We start from the raw sequence: 22,758 nt of genomic DNA on the forward strand, positions 1-22,758 counted from the left end.
TCATACATCTTGCTCACCAGATGGTAGAGTTTTGTCAGGACTGGCTCTCCCAAGGCTGTCAGTAGTTCTAATGGAATGTTGTCTACTCCCGGGGCCTTGTTTCGACTTAGGTCTTTCAGTGCTCTTTCACGCAGTATCATATCTCCCATTTCATCTTCATCTACATTCTCTTCCATTTCCATAATATTGTCCTCAAGAACATCGCCCCTGTATAGACCCTATATATATACTCCTTCCACCTTTCTGCTTTACCTTCTTTGCTTAGAACTGGGTTTCATCTGAGCTCTTGATATTCATGCAAGGGGTTCTCTTTTCTCCAAAGGTCTCTTTACTTTTCCTGTAGGCGGTATCTATCTTACCCCTCATGAGATAAGCCTCTACATCCTTACATTTGTCGTCTAGCCATGCCTGCTTAGCCATTTTGCGCTTCCTGTCGATATCATTTTTTAGAAGTTTGTATTCCTTTTTGCCTGCTTCACTTACTGCATTTTTGTATTTTCTCCTTTCATGAATTAAATTCAGTATCTCTTCTGTTACCCAAGGATTTCTACTAGCCCTCGTCTTTTTACCTACTTAACCCTCTGCTGCCTTCACTATTCCATCCCTCAAAGCTACCCATTCTTCTTCTACTGTATTTCTTTCCCCATTCCTGTCAATTGTTCCCTTATGCTCTCCCTGAAACTCTGTACAACCTCTGGTTCTTTCAGTTTATCCAGGTCCCATTTCCTTAAATTCCCACCTTTTTGCAGTTTCTTCAGTTTTAATCTAAAGTTCATAACAAATAGATTGTGGTCAGAGTCCACATATGCCCCTGGAAATGTCTTACAATTTAAAATCTGGTTCCTAAATCTCTGTCTTACCATTATATAATCTATCTGAAACCTTATAGTATCTCCAGGGTTCTTCCATGTATACAACCTTCTTTCATGATTCTTCAACCAAGTGTTAGCTATGATTAAGCTATGCACCGTGCAAAATTCTACCAGGCGGCTTCCTCTTTCATTTCTTAGCCCCAATCCGTATTCACCTACTACGTTTCCCTCTCTTCCTTTTCTTACTGTCGAATTCCAGTCACCCATGACTATTAAATTTTCGTCTCCCTTCACTACCTGAATAATCTCTTTTATCTCATCATACATTTCATCAATTTCTTCATCATCTGCAGAGCTAGTTGGCATATAGACTTGTACTACTGTAGTAGGCGTCGGCTTCGTGTCTATCTTGGCCAAAATAATGCGTTCACTATGCTGTTTGTAGTAGCTTACCCGCACTCCTATTTTTTTTATTCAGTATTAAAGCTACTCTTGCATTACCCCTATTTGATTTTGTATTTATAACCCTGTATTCACCTGACCAAAAGTCTTGTTCCTCCTGCCACCGAACTTCACTAATTCCCCCTATATCTAACTTCAACCTATCCATTTCCCTTTTTAAATTTTCTAACCTACCTGCCCGATTAAGGGATCTGGCATTCCACTCTCCGATCCTTAGAACGCCAGTTTTCTTTCTCCTGATAACGACGTCCTGTTGAGTTGTCCCCGCCCGGAGATCAGAATGGGGGACTATTTTACCTCCGGAATATTTTACCCAAGATGACGCCATCATCATTTAATCATACAGTAGAACTACATGCCCTTGGGAAAAATTACGGCTGTAGTTTCCCCTTGCTTTCAGCCGTTCGCAGTACCACAACAGCAAGGCCGTTTTGGTTAGTGTTACAGGGCTAGATCTGTATCGTTGAGGCACGCAAGCCTCCCTACCAACGGGAAGGTCCATGGTTCATGGAGAAAGGTTACAGACATTCTCTGCAGAAAAATGTGTGTTGGTAGCGGCAAATCGTGTCAGTAGCCAGCGAAGGTAATTAATAAACCGCAGAGGATTTACGGTAAGTAGTGAAGCCACTGAATGTACCCGATCTGTTTTCAAGGTTTCATCATTGAAGTTTTATCGAAGGATTTTATAGGAACTGCGAATTCCTCGTATAATTCCTCTTCGAGAACATCTTCAACCGCCCCATAATTAATACAATGAATTATATCAGAGAATAGATCAAAACAGAAATGGCTGACGATATCCTTCCGACACGTAGAGGAACAGAACATTTCCCAAAAGAGAGGGACATTTTTGATAAGTGATCTTTCCATGAGCATTAAACACTTTGCAAAACCTGACGTCTGCATCTCGCTTCACACAGCCAAGCGTCGTACGAGAAGTGATGCGTGACAGAGCGTAGATAATACGTTATCTTATGATTGATTGCAACATTGCGTCGTTTTTGCCGAAGGAAGTTAATGCTGCAGATTACATTAACATGATCGAGCTGTATCTGATATCTGAATTAGATGACCATCGGCCAATAGTGTTTATTTCAGCAGGCTGATGTACTACCGCAACGCCTCTTTGAAGGAAGACGTGTTCTGAGCGCTACTTTTCCGGGACGTTGAATTAGCAGTCGTGTGTCGACTTCGCAATCTAAGAGATCGCCTAACCTTACAACCTTGTAGTTTTTCTCGGAGATATGTTGTATCCTGCATTTTCAGGCTGCAGACAAATTTATTGATGATGTGAGATCACGGTCAACAATACAATTAACTATGTTTATGAAGTCATGTTTCTTCTACTGTGGAGATGACATTAGGTATGTACGCCTCGAAATGTTGGACGTGCTGAAGCTGACTAAGAAATAAAAAAATTTTCACTTCATATCGGAATAAAAGTTGCTATGAAACTTCCTGGCAATTTGGATACATAGCTTGGATGTCGAACTGCGAATGTAAATCACGCAACTCATTGCATGCTTTGAGAGATGCTAGTTCTTGATTTCAAACGATATATAGTTTTTTACACTGAGATGATACTTTTAGAAGTAAGATAAGAGGTTTCACTACGAGTATAATAAAATATATTGTTCCAAAAACAAAATTAAATTAAATTAAACTTAAAAATTTAAAAAATCTCACCATATTCTACTTATTTATTCAAGCAAGATTTCCTTTATTTTTTATTTAAGCAAGGAATCTGTATCAATGTATAGATGTTGTTTACTGTACCGATGAAGTCTTCATCCGACAACGATTTTTCCCCTCCGAGGCATTTTTTGAGTTTATACTCCTAAACAAAAGCTACACACACAGAGCCAACTTTGGGGCAGAGGAAGGGTGGGTAAACTACCTCACAGCCTACCTCATGCACTTTTGATATCGAAACACCCGATATGTCTGCAGGCTCAGGATTCTTGTGTAATTTTTCTCGCTTTAGTTGTGGTCACTTCTGCTTCAAGTCACGATGGGTCGGCCCAATACCGTTGCTTGTCAAGAGTCGATCACAGATTTACACTTAATTACTTTTCCCTGGCCAAAAATGTTTTTGCTTCCATAGGTGTACTTTTAGAATCGGTTGGCCGTAATTTTATATCAGTGCTTTAATGGTATATCTCGTTTCGTCTTTATTCGCATAATAATGAACGAAGTCCATACGGCTATGTTTCAACTATTAGCATGTCTTACGCCACTGCTTTATTAGGTAACGACCCAGTAAAGCAGCGAGGTAAGATGTGCTCAGAGTTTACATAATGGTCAGGCCTCCTCTTCGAATTTATTTCGCAACATAAGCGCATTATGTTGCAACTTTCAAACATTTGTTTCCAATAACATTTGTCGCCAGTAGCCAAGAAATGTTACACCCGTCGTGCAGTCACATTTCGTGTACGCGGAATTTTATTGAACGTCTTGTGTGTTCATTCAGAGTAGATGCCTTGCATCTTGACAGTGCAATGAATTTTAATGTAGTGTTTTCTATAGGCTAACGTTAATTTCATTGGAAATTTCTCAAAAAGAGGCTTCATTTAATCATCGGGATCGTACTACATGTGAAGTTCGTTCATTTATCCAGTAGAAAATGATCTGGAGTGTTGGAACATCTCATCAGCATCTCTCAAGTAGGTCATATGTCGAGTCAATCTCTTGAACAAAAAAACATTTTATCACTGCTTTATGCTTCATGAGTTTTAGGAAACATGTGGTACTGATCAATTAAGATAGCTGCCAAAAAAACAGGGGAGCATTGCATATATTGGAAATTAGAACGAAGTCGTTAAAAATGAAGCTTACCATATCCACATTTATACCACTCAACGAAATTTCCTGCTATTTTGTAAAAATTTACTAGACTCAGCAACCCAGACTAGCATTATTTGATAATCGAAAAGTAGCAGAAAAAGGTAAAAAACGAATAATTCAATAAACACTGCCAGTAACTCGATACAATTTTTGCAGAAATACACTGAAAGACACGTAATTGTTTATCATAATTTAAAATTTATTGCCTGAGCTCTGACATCTTTTGACTGAATTTGATTTTGCAAGTGGAGCAGGATAACTCATAGTTAAATTAAGTAACTAATGCCTGAGCTCTGTCCACAAATGTTTAACAGTTGCTAAGTCTGTGAAGTTACGCGACTCTAAATGACCCCGGCCTCAACCGGCTTGCCTTCTCCTTCTTCTGCTTAAATCAAGACGCGTAGGATATTAGACATTTAAAGCCTCAATACTTACATCTGGTATTTGAAACTAACTACTGACCTTGGCAGGATCTAGGCAATTTCCTAAGTAGTAACGCCAGAATTTATTAACATATTTATAACTTACTGTTTAATATTCAAATTGTTATCATGATACGAAACAACTAAGGACAATCATACGTGACGTAGTCTACTGTGGCCTTAGAGTATAGGATTCTTGGCTCAGTAGAAAGCGTTTTTTTTTTTTCTTACTTTACGAGTTCCAAGACTGTAAATTACGGGTTCTTTTTTAAATATGTAAAGTAATTTACTTTTCGATAACGTCTACACGTATTACTGGAAAGCGGCACACGTCGTTTCTTGTTATTAAGTTGAATGTAAGCTAATTTAATCGACGTTAATAGCCTCGACGTGTGCGGGATGTCGAACGTGAAGTGAGGAAATGTGGTTAGATGTGATGAGCAAAAACCAACCCGCTGTAGTCTCTCTGGGACATGAAATGTGGTGTAAGTTGCTTCAGTTTGCACCTACACGTTTCAGCACAACAGATATCCTTCAGAGCTGATAGCGACAAAAATGAAACGGCGCTCTGCCTCGGCTGGGTCCCCTTACTTCTTCTAAGAAAGGATGAGGAGAGGACCGGTTTGCTCTTCTCAGCTCGACGGAAACGAGTTTGGCAAGTTGAGCGCCGAAGACCGCTTGACGCTTGTACGTCTCTGTTCTGGAATACATTATAATTTAACACGCCCGCAGCTGTTCAAAGAAAATTCTCAACCTATCAAGCCCCATTTCGTAAGCATTATTAATCATTTTAAAGTTTTTTTCTGGTGAGCAATTAAATTTCCACATTTCTTCTGTCTACAAAACCTATGTTTACATCTACAGTCACATCATCGACAGAAGAAAAACAGCGTGTAGTCGAAGGTGTCCCCGTAAGCACAGTTCGCTCGGAACTTTTAACACTAACGAAATAATGCTCCTAAAAGTATTATTTGTGCTACGATGTAAGTAACTTATTTTTCCTAATTTTTATACTGCAAGGACATCCTAGAATACAGATTGAATGATGAAATCAAAGACAATGATTTCAAACAAAGCAGTGGAATAGAAGGACTAAGTCCCGGGAACTCTAGCAGAAATTTCGTATTGCTACGCCTTCTAGAGTAAGAGAAAAAAATCTGTATTGAAACCCTTCCTGGAATTGGTTAAAACCGACGGGGCGACCATATCGAAAAGTATTGCTATTCTTCGGCAGATGTATTTCATTTTACCAAGTTAACTTTATTAAGATTTGAGTTAAAACGAACTTTATCTCGTCATAAAATTCTTGGTTTAGGCTCTGCTGATTTCGACTGCTGTTCAGGTGTTTATGCTCCAACACAGCGTGTTTGACGGCTACAGTAATTTCAGAACTTTGGATGAATTTACAGAGCTCAAGTATGCTCGTAAGAAAATGAATCATAACAGAACATCCAAAAATATGTGTAATTCATTCTCAAACGTTTAACAGCATTTTTAATTGAAGTACATCCATTTCTTTGTAGCATCTTCCATCGCAACCAACAGAATACCTGCTCACCTGTCAGTCAATAAAGGCGCAGACATCAGGAGACAGCATATGTTAAAAGCCCATGCACGCAACATTTTTCTTATTTCTCGTCGTATAATCCTGCTACACGGGGACTCCTAATCTTTAGGAGTCATTTATATCTTTGGTATCTGTATGATTCTGTCAGACATGTTCTTCAATTCAGTCTGAGCAGCCGACAGGCAAGTGGCCAGAGGTATTTCTGTGACCGGAAGGTCTGTGCACGTCATCTTTAAGCGTTGACAGCTGCCAGCACCTATCTGCGGTAGGGTTAATAGTGAAAATTAAAGTGGCTGTGTGTCCTATGGTGGGGACACCAGTAGTGGACTCGGCTGATTGAGAAGGAAGGGAAATCAGGAGGACCAACTCTGAAGTTCAGCAATTTCGTATTTTCTGTCTTGAGAGTAAGCGACTATACAAGAAGCACATTTTTCCCAAAAATTCAAGTTCTGCAATGGATATATAGCTATAAGTGCTTACTGCGGAAATCTGAGACGCGAAGATGCGAAGCTCTACATCATTGGTCGGTATCGATCCTGGCAGATTCACTACACCCATGAATGACGTCTCTTCGGAAAGACATAGGATTTTATAAGCTAGTTTCTGACTTCTCAACCTGCTCCTGACGTGGGGCAGGTGGCCAGTTTCGAGTAATGCGTTTCCTAGAGCATCATGTAACTGTATGATGTGAGCTCGCTTCCCTTCTTGTGTCTCCTTTGGGATAAATAACATTAACAGTGGCCGTCTGTACGGTGTTTAAGGTGAGCAGGACTGACTTTTGTTATTTCTCCTTTGCCGGAGTGGGGACCCCCTGCTTGTATGGCTTTGTTCGGCGTTCCCAAGCTCAGAAAACTACTGGGTTATAAGTTCGGACGGGTGGAAGCTAGCAACAAGGTGCTTGCAGTAGGCCTAATACAACTGTGTCACTGGAATCCTCGACGTGACCAACAGGGGCTCATCGTTTAAACCACAAGGTAACTGCTGTCTCCAGCGGCTCCGACACGGCGAGCCGGTAGGACAGCTTCAAGGACGGAATTGTATTCCATGGGACCCACAGAAAGAGAGTTTGCTGTCCTCTGTTTGTTAATCCACATCAGTTCGCGCATAACAGTTTCGTTTTCCTCTCATAACTTTTATTCATGACGTCGTTATCTGGTCTGTACAAGACATGGCTGTACCGGTTTAGTGTGGATTCTGTCATCTCATCTGTAACCAGTCTTATTTTCAAACTACGTACATTCGCATTTGATCTGTAAGAGTGGCTCCACATGAACATAGCAACTTGAGCACCTCCGTTGAATACAGTTTTCGGTGACGTGTCTTCTTCGCGTCTCACTCCTCGCTGCCAGATGTCACTGCTGGACTAGTGGCTGTTTCACGTATTTTGTCTTTTTTTCATGTAGGGGCTTATCTGTCACAGTCAATGGACACTTGAGAGTAGTTAATTTAGGATTTTTTTTACATCCAGATGCTGTTTCGTCAAACTTCCCTACCATTTTGTGGCCCCCTCTCTTACCCCGTTTCGTCCTTGTTACTGCAACGGATCCTCATGTTCCACCAGCGTGTCCTGAGCGTTTCAGCTGATAAAAGCACTTCTGTTGCGTAAGTTTTATGTTTTTCAGCATATATTTCAGTTACGATTAGGCAGATATATACAGGATGTTTCAAAATCTTTGCGACAAACGTCTAGAGATGATAGATCACGACATGGTGAAAAACTGTCGTTAGAGACAAAGTGTTCGCTGAGGCTTCCCAGCGACGCAAGGCATCCTTAAGTATTCGCTGACCTTGGAACGATGGGAATTCACCGGAGTAGCAGAGTCTAGTAACCACGTGCGCTGCATGTTATCTACCCCACTTATTAGCAAAAAACTCATATTCGTTTGTTCAAAATCTTAAATCTTCGAAAGTTCTTCACTGATTACTTTGAAATTTTGGCACAATATTACATTCGAATACAAGCGTGTTTTGTATCCGTACTGAGGTGCCAAACAGTGTATAATTATATATTATACATATAGAACATTTGTATATATTATTTATATATAATGTATATTTATATTTCATATGGCGCTTCCGTAGATATATAAAAAAAACGCCCTTATTACAATGCAGTGTAGTGTCGAAAATTTCAAAGGAATCGGTGAAGAACTGTCGAAGATTTAAGATTTTAACAAACAAATACGAGATTTTTGCGGATAACATATCACTTTATATATTACTTATGTATTTATATACAGAATGGCGCTGGCCGAGCTGTTCTAGGCGCTACAGTCTGGAACCGCGTGACCGCTACGGTCGCCGGTTCGAATCCTGCCTCGGGCATGGATGTGTGTGATGTCCTTAGGTTAGTTAGGTTTAAGTAGTTCTAAGTTCTAGGTGACTGATGACCTCAGAAGTTATATCCCATAGTGCTCAGAGCCATACAGTATGGCGCTCCAGTAGATATGTTGTTGTTGTTGTGGTGGTCTTGAGTCCTAAGACTGGTTTGATGCAGCTCTCCATGCTATTCTATCCTGTGCAAGCTTCTTCATCTCCCAGTACTTACTGCAACTTACATCCTTCTGAATCTGCTTAGCGTATTCATCTCTAGGCCTCCCTCTACGATTTTTACCCTCCACGCTGCCCTCCAATACTAAATTGGTGATCCCTTAATGCCTCAGAATATGCCCTACCAACCGATCCCTTCTTCCAGTCAAGTTGTGCCAGAAACTCCTCTTCTCCCCAATTCTATTCAAAACCTCCTCATTAGTTAAGTGATCTACCCATCTAATCTTCATCATTCTTCTGTAGCACCACATTTCGAAAGCTTCTATTCTCTTCTTGTCCAAACTATTTATCGTCAATGTTTAAAATGGTTCAAATGGCTCTGAGCAGTATGGGACTTAACTTCTGAGGTCATCAGTCCCCTAGAACTTAGAACTACTTAAACCTAACTAACCTAAGGACATCACACACATCCATGCCCGAGGCAGGATTCGAACCTGCGACCGTAGCGATCGCGCGGTTCCAGACTGTAGCACCTAGAACCGCTCGGCCACTTCGGCCGGCGTCAATGTTTCACTTCCATACATGGCTACATTCCATACAAATACTTTCAGAAACGACTTCCTGAGACTTAAATCTATACTCGATGTTAACAAACTTCTCTTGTTCAGAAATGCTTTCCTTGCCATTGCCAGTCTACATTTTGTATCTTCTCTACTTCGACCATCATCAGTTATTTTGCTCCCCAAATAGCAAAACTCCTTTACTACTTTAAGTGACTCATTTACTAATCCAATTCCAGTAGATATATATTATTCGAATACAACGTTGTGTCAAAATTTCGCCGGCCGGAGCGGTCGTGCGGTTCTGGGCGCTTCAGTCTGGAACCGCGTGACCGCTACGGTCGCAGGTTCGAATGCTGCGTCGGACATGGATGAGTGTAATGTCCTTAGGTTAGTTAGGTTTATGTAGTTCTAAGTTCTAGGGGACTGATGACCACAGATGTTAAGTCCCATAGTGCTCAGAGCCATTTGAACCATTTTTTTTTTTTTGTCAAAATTTCAAAGCAATGTGGGGAGATACAAGATTTTGTGCGAACTAACATTTACGTTTTTTTTACACACATGTATGATTCTATCTGTTAATGAAAAACGTATGTGAATCCATATAGCAGTTTCTGAGACTGATCCAAACATACAGCAAGAAACTGGGGCAGGGAGTTTTAATTTGTACGTGTACAGACAGAAGGAGATGGTGTAGATTTAAAAATACCTGCTAGCTGATTTTTTTCTCGTCGCCTACCATTCATTACGCCAGAGAGACACTCAGATATTTATGTTGCAGTGCGCTTGTTCGGAATGCGGGTCCCGCGAGCCGTTCTACCTGCACCCGCCCGGCCCCGTCTCTGGCGCGCCCCCGCAGCGCTCGCCCAGCGGCGGCAGCACGGGCAGCGGGGGCAGCGCCGCCTCCTCGTCGTCGGTCGGGGTGACGGCCCCGGCGCCGCCTCCGCAGCAGGACGGGCTGTACGTGAGCCCGCTGGTGGCCGCCCCCGCCGCCGCCGCCGCCGCCGCCCCCGCGCCCGCCAGTAGTCGCGCCAGCACCTGCAGCTCCAGCTCGGCCGGCAGCGATCCCTTCTACCTGCACGACCCGCGCGGAGTACCCCACACGCGCGTCAAGGACCTCTTTCAAGAGCAGCAGCAACAGCACATACAGCCTCCACCCGTCGGAGTCACAGGTCAGTACCTAACAAGTCTGCTGCTTCTTTTCTTTTTCGGATCAATACGAGGTAAGATCAAAAAGCAACGGGAACTTCTGGTTTTATTAAAGAATCTTAATTTATCCGTCAACATCATCTTTGATCCATTGAAAGTAATCCCCGCCAGCGATTTTTCCAATCACGTAAGCGCTTCTGAAACTCACTTTTCCTTACCATGTTCAGCTCCTTCGGCGATTCTGTTTTTATCTCATCTGTGGTGGCAAAACAACATGCTTTCATGGCTATCTTCAGCCGCGGGAATAGAAAGAAGTCGCAGGAGGCCATGTCTGGCGAATACGGTGCCTCCCAACAGTTTTGTTTTTCGTGATTACGAACAAGCATTGACGTGTGGGCTGGAGTATTATCGTGATGAAATTTCCACAGTTGGTTTTGCCACAATTCTGGTCGTTTTCTTCAGATTGCTTCACTCACGCTTCCATATAGTATTCCTTATTTACTGGACGACCATAATGGAGGAACTCGTGAACCTTCACATGTGATCGACTTTGTCGAATTCTTTGGTCTTGACTCTTCAGGCATTTTCCATTCGGACGATTGGACCTTGGTTTCCAAGTCATACCCGTGTATCCATGTTTCGTCACCTGTTATCTTCCTTAGAAGCTCTGAACCGTTGTCGACTTCGTTCAGCAATTCCTGAGCGATGTCTACGCGACGTCATTTTCGGCCGAAATTCATCAATATCGGATCATGTTTTATGTCCATAAGACCCGGAAAAATTGCTTGGCGTGAGTCAAAAGAGCGGTTGTAGGCGCTACAGTCTGGAACCGCGCGACCGCTACGGTCGCAGGTTCGAATCCTGCCTCGGACATGGGCGTGTTTGATGTCCCTAGGTTAGTTAGGTTTAAGTAGTTCTAAGTTCTAGGGTACTGATGACCTCAGAAGTTAAGTCCCATAGTGCTCAGAGCCATTTGAGCCGTGACCCAAAAGATTTGAGGACATTGTCAGCAGCCTTTCTCATGGTGATTCTTCGGTTTTCGAGAACTATTTTCTTTACTCCTTTCACATTGTCGTCCGTAATTGGTGTGCCAGAGCGTCCAGGGCGGTCGTCGACTTCAACGTCATCTCGACCCTCGTAACCTCTTGTCTCCCTCATAGTAAATTCGGCTAAAGTCACAGTCAACATTTCGAATGCGGTGATGCACTTTATTCCATTTTCAAGGAAAACTTAATGCAAATTATTTTATCCGTCTTTCCCGAAAGTAAAAATTCGCCGAGCACTCGAAAACCCGTATAGATTTTCCGACTGCCAACAATAAACTAAATACTCAAAAAAGCTGAAAATGCAAAAAAATACATCACGTATATTTGTACCAGCAAGATAAAAAATTGAAAATCGAATATATAAAGCCCGCAGAATTAAAAGATTCCCGTTAGTTTTTTTATCACACCTCGTATGTGCCGTTGCAGGTCATCAGTCTTCCATCTGGGCGAAAGTGCAGTTACTGGGTCTGCGGCTTTTCCGTAGCATGCTGCTGTCGGTAAGGGTTCCTGTGATGAGTGATAGGAAGTGAGCACGACGAATTATGAGTCGAATGTGGGTAGCCAATCACATTACTCCTTCGTAATTTCCTGTGTTTTTTGAATGAAGATAGCTGCCTTTGTGTTTCAATTTAAGCTGTGCTGTTAGGTCCCAACTGAACCGCCACCTCAGTAGTCGTGACATACACTGTCCGTTCAGAAACCTCCGAGACTAATTTTGTTTCTGACATACAAGTGACGTCATCACCGTAACCACGGTGGAAACTTAGACAAAGAACTGTAAGCAACTCATTTGATCAGTCAGTTGTGAATAGGTAATGTTAAGTAGTGGTCGTGAGACCTTCATATGTCAACTTTACTGTGCCAGAAACAACCGTGTCAGGTACATCTCTAAACCAAGTGTTCAAGACATTCTCCAGAATGTTTTGAAGAAGAGAAAACTATGTGCAAAATTCGTCCCGCACACCTTCATTCCCGATTAAAAATTTCGACGATGGACACCGGCTGTGACTTGACTGAAATAAACTAGGCGGATGATTTTTCTGAAAAAAAAATTGTTGTTATCGAAAAGAACGTATTACAAAATTCAATAGCTTACTTGAAGGGTAAATGAGCGAGTTGAACAACATCACACAGAAGGACTTTTCTGACACTTGCTTGTATTAACGTTCTGTGCGTTGTATTCAAATGGAAGGGAAGGGGGGCAGAGTGGTGGAATGATCACAGTTCATCACATCTGCCAATTGTCGAGTACACTGAAGTGGACCATTGCGGCTTAATACGTTTGAATGATTTTCATCGAAACCTGATGATCTTCCTGAACGTAAAGAGTCACTAATGGGAAAACGATCCGCCTTACAACGAGAAAGTCGGCCGTTTTCTTGCCGTGTTCCGTCCACTGGCATTGTCCTGATACACGGTGCAAATGTTGCTGGCTCCCTCCGCTGATGTCACCCCTCTATTGAACACAAACAGAAGAATACATCGAAATGTTCCGATTTTTCCACTTGGCGCACCATTTTATAGCGTCCACGGCTCCGCTCCCTATTTCCAATTGACAAAATGACAATATGTAAACTCAAATAGCAACTATGAACTAAAAATAAAAAATGGCAGTTGATAAATAATCCCGTACCAACCGAAATACCAACACGCAAAACAAAAACGATACGAACTTCTGCACCAGCCTAATAGTAACTCTCGTCTTCTTTTGCATCACACATAAAATTAATGACAAAAATGAAGAACTCATTAATAAATTCAAATTTCCCTCTTACTTCTGACTTCAAAGGCTTCCTATGCTTTCATTATTCTAATTATATTTTATTAATTAAATTCCGTCACCTCTGGAGAGCGTGGTATCACAACTGGTTTGATGCGACACGCCTGTGTCAACCTCTTCGTCTCAGAGGAGCACTTACACACAACATCCTCAGTTATTTGTTGGATCTTTCTTGTCCTACACTTTCTTCCTTGCACAGTTCCCATTAGTAGCATGGGAATTCTTCCCTGATATCTTAACACACTTTTCGCTATCCTCATCCTTCCCTTTTCACTGCTTTCCTTACATTCCTTTCTACAAAAGAGATTGCATGCAAAACACTCATAGGACCCATCCTAGAATATTACAAAATTGTGAGGGTCCCATACCTAATAGGACTCACCGGGAATATTGAACGTATACAAAGGACAGCACGATGTTTGTTCGACACACAAATGTGCGAGAGAGCTGAATTGGGAGACGCTTGAAGAGAGACGCAAACTTTACCATGAAAACCTACTTATAGTGATTATAGAACCAACTTTAAGTGATGAATCTAGAAATGTATTACAACATCCGCCAATAGAAACCGCAGAGACAAGATTAGATTACTTACTACGCGCCTAGATGCAGTTAAACATTCTTCTCGCGCCTCCATACGTTAATTGAACAGGAAAAAGCCACAATAACTGTAACAGTGTGACGTACCCTCTGCCATGCAGTTCACAGTGGTTTGCGGAGTATGGATGAAGATATAGACAAACAAAGAGATAGGCGCAGAATAGAGTACTATGGAGATCTACCGCAAACACGTCTACAGACTGAAGACCACAACGACAATATAGCTTGTAAGGTAGGTGCTCCGAATACGGCCATAGTCTCCAATAAGGCAACCCTCCTCTATTTTACAGGCTTCCTGTCAAATCCGTTTGATGGCAGCACCTACATAAGCGGAAATGGCAACCTAGTGACAAAAGAGAAGAAGAGGCTCCATGTTTTGCGTTATTCAGTTGTAGACGTGACGCGTTGGTTTTGCAAGTTTCTGCTAAGCTACTAATGTAAGTTTTTCCTAAGCTGTGGAATAACTAATGTTTGCCTTATGAACTCGTGATTCTTTTGAAGCATACCTATAGCAGGTTTGAAACCGCTGAGTTATTTTAAGATGCATTTGTTAGAAATGGAATAAACTGTCTGGAAAGGACGAAAAGTTGTGTGTAGACCAATAAGGTCATTTCGGGGTCGGGCGACTACATATTTTCATAAATTGCTATTCTTCAACTTATTACCTTCTTCAGATAAATTTTTAGGACCTGTTATCTGTAACGACTGGAGCAGTCAGCAATTTGTCTTGAAAGCCAGTTCCATAACTTCGACAAAGTGCCCAAGAATCGAAAAAATGAAACTTTCAAAAACTAATTCTTTAAACATTCGGTCTAAGGTGCTGCAGTCGTAGACTGTGCGGCTGGTCCCGGCGGAGGTTCGTGTCCTCCCTCGGGCATGGCTGTGTGTGTTTGTCCTTAGCGTAAGTTAGGTTAAGTAGTGTGTAAGCTTAGGGACTGATGACCTTAGCAGTTAAGTCCCATAAGATTTCACACACATTTCAACATTTTTCTTTAAACATTTTTAAAATAGAGATCAGAAGCTGTTTAGTTTCCTGGAGCAGTCTGAAGTCCTGTAAGCGCTCCTAAATGCGACACAGTAGTCCACAATTTCACTGAGTACCCATAGCGTATCGGAACACAGCTGTTCCTCATGGAGTGCCTGGACGGGGGCGAATTAGGCTGGTAAAACAGACCGTAACATCAGGGCGAAATAACAAGAGGATTTCTCATGATCTGCTATCGGCACCTGGGTTATTGTTAAGCGTGGTTATCTGCGCCGATAAGGCGCATTATCGTCTCACGTAGCCTCGGACGATATCCGGCGCGGACGAGCGGTCAGTGCGGGTGGGCGATGGCCGGTGAACGTGAACGTGTGCGTATATGTGTGTGGCCAACATGATCTGCAACCTGCTGTGCCCTCGGAAGACGCTCAAGGATGACGCAGCCGAGGAAGGTAAGCCGTCGGCATGGAGACTCCAGACCAGAGGGGTGCGCAAGACCACGCCCATCTGCAGCACAGCTAGCAGCCGCGTCACTTCTCTTGTCGTCTATGTCAGCCATCCCGTGTTCCCTACTGCAAACACCAAGTTCTGAGAATGACGGAAGTGTTGTTGTAGAATGTGGGGCATAAACAAAACGAGTGAATATTTGGAATCTGTTCACGAAACGTGTTTACAGATAGTTGAGTTGTAATGTCAGACATGTCACAGATGGTTTCGTTACTGCGAGGAAGTGGTGCAACGTCAAAACTGATAATTATCGATTCATAGCTAGACGAAATATTCTCATGCAAACACTGCACTTCCCGAAAAATGAAATATACCCTGTGGTTATATATTTAGAAAGTCACAACTAGAGCGCATCAGACTATGAAAATACCTGTGCCGGGTATAAAGTGTAATGGCCACAGGCACTGTACGTAAAGCTAATGGAAGACATCATCGTATTATTAGGATACTGTAAAACTGCAGTTTATCTACGAAACACGTGTACGGCCTGTACAGGAATACTGGTTAACTGTGTGTCGTACTAGGCTGGACTAACAGGAGATATGGAGCGTATGTAGACAAGGACAAGATGCATGGTCGCGGGTTATCTTATAAAAATCTAAGGAGGAGAAACAATGAGTGGTAGTATTAAGCATGAGAACAGGACTGTACAGGGTTCAAAAATTTTCACCGTGGTACCACATATTAACTGTCGTGCTAAATGCCAGTTTTCCACGTCCCTGGGTCTGAATGGGCATCGCGGAGCCGAAATTATTTGATATTACACCTCAGATACTACAGATGCTCCTGGTTACGTGAAATTCATCGAGGGTACACCCGTTTCGTCCCAAATCATAGAGTCTATCGTTTTCTGAGCTGATTACATTAGTTTTAACTTCCTCGGCTTTGATGATTTTGAATGACGCAACTACCTCATGGTTGTTTAGAATATTTGACGTAAGAAAGTTATGTTTCATCGTGTGCCTTATTGCTGTTTAGAACATTTGATATAAGAAGTTACGTCTCATCGTTAATCACTAAGAGTTCTTTTGCACTGCGATATTGAATCATTAGCCCTAATTCATACACGACAGAATCTTATATTCCACAGTTGTTGTAACTCGCTATCACCCAGACACCAACACTATAAGGAGCTTTGGGTATTGGCAACCATTCAACCACTGCTTTTGTGACACGCCTCGTGCTTGGTTATGACCGTTCTGCGAGTTATGCTGAAGCAGCAACAGATTTCAGACAGAATGTTAGGCCATCAGCTGAGATACAACTGTCAGACACGGTTAGAATGTTTAAGGTTTCTGTAAATATTTCTAGTCGAAAGTTTTGACTGGAAAATTATGAGATAGGCCACCGTGCTTTACCGACAGTCCTTTAACAGTTGTTATAAGAACTTTTTACTGACGGAACGCTTAGAATTAACAAGCCGAAGTTCGTACTTTCGGATCTGTTTTTTCTTTTTGTGTGTGAGTAGTAGGAACGTTTGCTATCCGCTAAATGTGTTGGCCAGTAACAACAGCAAGAACAACAACACAGGACGCTCTCCTTCGAATTAGTTTTGTCAGTGACGTAATCTACCCAGGGAAACGATGTTTATAGACGAAGTCGCTCATTCGCCATCGCTCTCTGACATTCACTGCGGAATCAACTACTTCGAATTCTCATGACGGAAGAAAGTTTCAAGTTAGCCAGTAAAGACAAGAGAGGCGAGAGCATAGAATTCCTGACCAATAAATCTTTGTCCGCTTTTGGCAAAAACCCCAAATCTCTCTGCAATTTGTTGCAGTACGATGATATAAGATACTTTTGTTGACCGTCCGTCAGTTTGACAGTTAGGTTAGCATAGTGATTCCCTTGTAGCTATTTGGTAGGAAAATGGCGAAGTGTCCGCATAGATTTCAAGGTTTCTTTTCATCCGATTGTTTGATCCGCTATAAACACTTATCACATTCAAGCACACTGAACAGTTCCTACTACGACGAAATTTAAGTGAAGAGAAACTGGAGGTGCGAAATAATGCAATATTTGCAATTAAACACGAGTCTAACTACGCCTGTAGTTTCAGAGCCAACAGTACTATACGACCGACCGTTTTGCAGTTCGTCAGCACATCACACTTTTGTTCAGGTGTTTACGGTATATATGATAAAGTAACAAAATAATGTCACTGTCGTAACTTTTGATGGATTGTATGGATATTCAGACTGTTTTAGTAGATGTACATTATTATTATTACCTGTTATTTATTATATACTTCGCTAATCAGCATTTGGAGTTGCATGATGATACACAGAGGTTTAATTATCTCTGTCACCAAAGTGTTTTACGTAAATAAACAAATAAGTTAGGGTATTACTATCTTCCTTACTGATATTTACAGAAGCTGGCCGGTTTCACGTTATTCAGTTTCAAGGAAATGGTAAATAAATCATATTTATTGTACAGTTTTCTGGGGAATCCCGGGCTGGTCAAACACGGAATGAAAGACAAGAGCTGTAGATCCAAAAAGATGTATATTTCGTCACCCAGCTTGGCATTCCGCAGCAAGCTCTACCATAAATACAGGAACACCTTAACGAAGATCAGATGACAACTCTCAACATACGGTTTAGTAAACTCATAATGTAATTTCATAAACAAAATCCACTGATGATGGAACAGAAGTACCAGAACATGTTTTGGTAACAAGAAAAAATGGTGTTTTTGCAAAAAAGGCGAAACCTATATCCCATAACTTACGTTAAAGGTTTAACGGAATAAGTCAAGTACTAAAGTTAGAAACTGCGTACATGTCTTGAGGCAATTTAACTCACAGCGCACAAATTACCCAGACTGTAACCATCCATTATTGAGAATGAGACCACATGGCGACTTCTAACAAACTTTGCATGTAATTTAAAACCTTTCCGAATCTTTTTATCGCTGAAATCCCCCGTAAGATAATGAACGCACTAAAGTTTATCACATATTACATTTTGACGTTTTGACTTTTTCATTAGTGTATGGGTGAATAAGCCGAAAAAAGCCAACAAAATTGGGTTTCGCGCTGTCAGCCATAAAGGTTATGCTTAATTTCAAATATTTAACACATTAACTAATTTTTGAAGATATCAGACACCTGAAGATGTTTTATACTCTGAAGCGCCAAAGAAACTGGTATAGGCATGCGTATTCAAATGGAGAGATATGTAAAAAGGCAGAATACGGCGCTGCGGTCGCAACGCTTGTATAAGACAACAGGTGTCTGGCGCAGTTGTTAGATCGCCTACTGCTGCTACAATGGCAGGTTATCAAGATTTAAGTGAGTCTGAATGTGGTGTTATATTCGGCGCACGAGCGAGGGGGGACAGCATTTCCGAGGTAGCGATGAGTGGGGATTTTCCGCACGACCATTTCACGAGAGTACCGTGAATATCAGAAATCCGGTGAAACATCAAATCTCCGACATCGCTGCGGCCGGAAAAAGATCCTACAAGAACTGGACCAACGACGACTGAAGAGAATCGTTCAACGTGACAGAAGTGCAATCCTTCCGCAAATTGCTGCAGATGTCAATGCTGGGCCATCAACAAGTGTCATCGTGCGAACCATTCAACGAAACACCATCGAGGTGGGCTTTCGCAGTCGAAGGCCCACTCGTGTACCCTTGATGATTGCACGACATAAATCTTTACACCTCGCCTGGGCCCGTGAACATCGACATTGGGCTGTTTGACGACTGGGAACATGTTTCCTGGTAAGACGAGTCTCGTTTCAAACTGTATCGAGTGAATAGATGTGTACCGGTATGGGAACAACCTCATGAATTCATGGACCCTGCATGTTAGCAGGGGACTGTTCAAGCTGATGGAGACTCTGTTATGATGTGGGGCGCATGCAGTTGGAGTGATATGGAACCCCTGATACGTCTACATACGACTCTAACGGGTGACACGTACGTAAGCATTCTGTCTGATCATTTTCATCCGTTCATATCCATTTTGCATTCCGAGGGACTTGGGCAGTTCCAGCAGGACAATGCGACACCGAACACGTCCAGAATTGCTACAGCGTGGCTCCAGGAACACTATTCTGAGTTTAAACACCTCCGCTGGCCACCAAACTCCTGATACATGAAAAATATTGGGCATATCTGGGATGCCTTGCAACGAACTGTTCAGAAGAGATCTCCACCAGATTTGTGACAGCGATGCAGGTTCGCGGTGTCAATTCCCTCCGGCACTACTTCAGACATTAGTCGTGTCCATACCACGTCGTGTTGCGGCACTTCTGAGTGCTCACGGGGACCCTACACGATATTAGGCAGGTGTACCAGTTTGTTTTGTTATTCAGTGTACATGGGAGTTCGACGATGTAATGGGTATGGGGGTGGGGGTAACTGTAAAACTTGGAAAGCACTCTTCGCCTGATTCCTGAGGTTGTACTTCCTGGTTAGAAGGCGTCTGGTGTCTATCTTCAGTGACTGAATTACTGCCAGTGTTGCTTTTTAAAGTCGAGGACATTGTTCTGTATTTCAGAATTAACTTTTTCTGCGATATTCTCACATTGATCATATGTCCTCGTATACATCTCACCATCTCGACGTGTGTCTAACGCACAAATAAATGTAAAATAAGGTATTATATAATGTAGTCTACGAGAATGAGGGTCTTTGCGTATCGGTAATAAACTCTAGCAGTGACTGAAGCTTGAGTGTTCGCTGGTGAACTTCCAATATCGTCCATCTTCGAAGCAAACCATTGGTAACGGTATCATCATGCATCCATGTGATTGCTGTTATCGTGTCGTGGCATGTCATTTATCTTTCTCATGGCACATTTCTTGACACAAGGATTAATTTGAATCGCTTTTCATGCTATCTGTAGTATTAAGCTGACACAGAAGTAGCTGGCAAGAGTGGGAACTTGTTTGCAAATTGTGACTTGAAAATAACTAGCACAAGAGTAGTAACGCTGTAGAAGTGATGTTATGACCATCCCTTGTGGCACGGGAAGCTCTGTTTTTCTTGTTTACACTGAGAGCCGATGGTACAGAGCTTTGGATGATCGTGAATTTAATCATACCAATATTTTTACGCACTCCACTCTAACAGCAATCACACATGATGAATCTGAAGCCAACAAGAAGCTCCATACGTAGAAAAAGAACATTAACGCTATAAAAATATTATAATCAAACTCCAGAAGTAGATCAACTTCAGTACAATTCCTATACTATCGGAACAAATAGAATTACCGTTCAAATCAAAGATCCGCCAAATGACTGTACACACTTTTTAGTCTAATGTACAGTCATGATTTCGGCCTTTGGACGTTTTCAAGTACAACAGTGTTAAGCATGACCAGACTTCTGTAAACGAAGTCATCGCGACAATTTACTAAAATTGTTTATATAATGCAGGTGTTACAGCGTAAAAATGGGAACGTATTCACAAAGTGTATGATAGAAACAGAACAAACATGTCTGACCTATACTGAATAATAGTGCCCTTAAATGATCACCAACAACAGTTATTACAAATGCAGGCCTCATTACGTAAAGCCACTCCGTCCACAGACATGTTTGTCCTATTTCTGCCGGACGCTTCGTGAATATGTTCTTGCTTTTATACTGTGACACCTGCATTGTATAACCAAGTATAATATATTTCGACGATGACTTCGTTTATGGAAATCTGATCATGCTTAACATTGTGGTACTTGAAAAAAGGCCAAAGGACGAAATCATGATTCTATAATAGAATAAACAATGAAATGGCGGAACTTTAATTTAGACAGTATTATATGGCTGTGGTCCCAAACCATGGAAACATCAGATAGGTTTAGAGGGATGAAAATGAGGGATCTGCTGACGCTTTACACCAATGCGCCTGTGTTGAATCCTGTTCTTGCTCGTGGCGCAGATTGCGGCGATTGGCCACCGTGGCGGATCGAGCTGAACTGTGGAAAAGCAGCACTCCTTATTTGACTGTATGTGTCTAATTTTAAACACGGCAATGGGAGAGATTTTCGTCGACTACGTTCATAACGACGAGGCAGAAAAGCAATAAGATCAGCGTCTTACCACTGGACTGTGCTGTGCTTTCTTGCGACCTGCGCCCTTTGATACGAAGGGAGCAAATATAAACCTGGAGTAGATAGCAAGGTTAATTTCCATTTATTTTCATATCTGTGTTCAACAACACAAGTACCACATTACACGTCACATGCACCCTCTGAAATTACTCACATTTAGACTTTTTTCATATACTCAGTTCGGGCGAAGGTTGACAAACATCATCTATTAGGACATTTGCATGAGCAAAATCTTGTAATCGTTACAATTTCAGTCACTACATAAACATATAAAGTTTTATCCGGAATCCTATACAATAAACTAGTTCGATATGTGGAAGATACATTGGGTGATTATCAGTGTGGCTTTAGGCTAATAGATCAGCTGTGGACCATATATTTGTACAGAGAGAAATACAGGAAAAAGCATATAATATGGAACTCGAATACAGAACTCAACAGTATCTACTTGGACTTCAAGCAGCGCTTCGATAGTCTAAAAAAGGGAGACATGTTAGAAGATATAAACTGCTTGGCATACCAACCAAATATATTTCAGTTGTTGAGGCAACCTTGGCGGGTGTCAAGGCAGTGGTGAGAATGGATGGGGTGTTAACTGATTGTTTCAGTATCAATAAAGGAGTCACAATGCTTTTAAATTAGACCTTTGAAGCAGTTACACGAAAACTTCAAGTACCAGGGATGATAGGTATTAAAACCACGCAGTTGGCTGCATATGCTGATGACGTTGCCGATATTAGTAGACGAAAGACGTCATTGGAGAGAATAGAGCTGGAACTGAAAGAAGCCGAGCAGCATACGGTACTGGAAATTAATGAGTGAAAGACTAAATATGTGAAACTGTACAGAACACGGGACGAGAACTTGGATGAGCAGGTCGAGAATTTTGAATACCTAGGTGCTGATATTAATAGTCCGCCCTCCACGTTTGCTGAAATAAAACCCTGAATTTTTAGTGATAATGGGTGATATCACACATTTAAAAAGCTAATTACATCCTGGATGGTAATTGGACAGCTCAGAATGACAATATATAAAGTTATGATTAGTCCAGTGGTTACATATGAATCTGAAGCATGGACACTAACCAGCACAGATGAACAGCAGCTCAGAATATTTGAACGAAAAATACTGCGTAAAGTTTATGGAGGGATCCCAAATAAAAATAAGAAATAAGAAAGAAGATTAAAAGGAAGAGCACGCAAACGATGGCTGGATGACCCTAGGCTTTGGAGAAGGAAAGTAAAACATATGGCAGACTGGGAGGAGCAAAGACCCACACAGGCTTGTAAAGCCATACGAAGGATAATATAAGCGTCGAACCTTTCTGCAAGAAATGGTGTACCACTCGCAGACATGTAACGTGACGTAAGAGCACTGATGGTGAAAAAAAATCCTGACAGGGAACGCGGACGAGTTTCACGCTTTCTCGATTACAGTCGGCCTCAAATCCGACTGGAATTGCTGGT

At 41.8% G+C, this 22,758-nt stretch overlaps 1 protein-coding gene across 1 annotated transcript in view; it reads left to right on the top strand.

Annotated features, from left to right (window-relative positions):
• Window positions 1–22,758, top strand: part of LOC126235303 (uncharacterized) — a 485,532-nt gene that overhangs the window by 352,063 nt on the left and 110,711 nt on the right. The window contains exon 6 of the mRNA XM_049944027.1: window positions 9,939–10,329. Coding sequence (XP_049799984.1) covers window positions 9,939–10,329 — 391 coding nt within the window. The remainder of the gene's footprint in view (window positions 1–9,938; window positions 10,330–22,758) is intronic.

The sequence above is a fragment of the Schistocerca nitens genome, chromosome 2, assembly GCF_023898315.1.
Source record: "Schistocerca nitens isolate TAMUIC-IGC-003100 chromosome 2, iqSchNite1.1, whole genome shotgun sequence".
Classification (NCBI taxonomy): Eukaryota; Metazoa; Arthropoda; class Insecta; order Orthoptera; family Acrididae; genus Schistocerca; species Schistocerca nitens.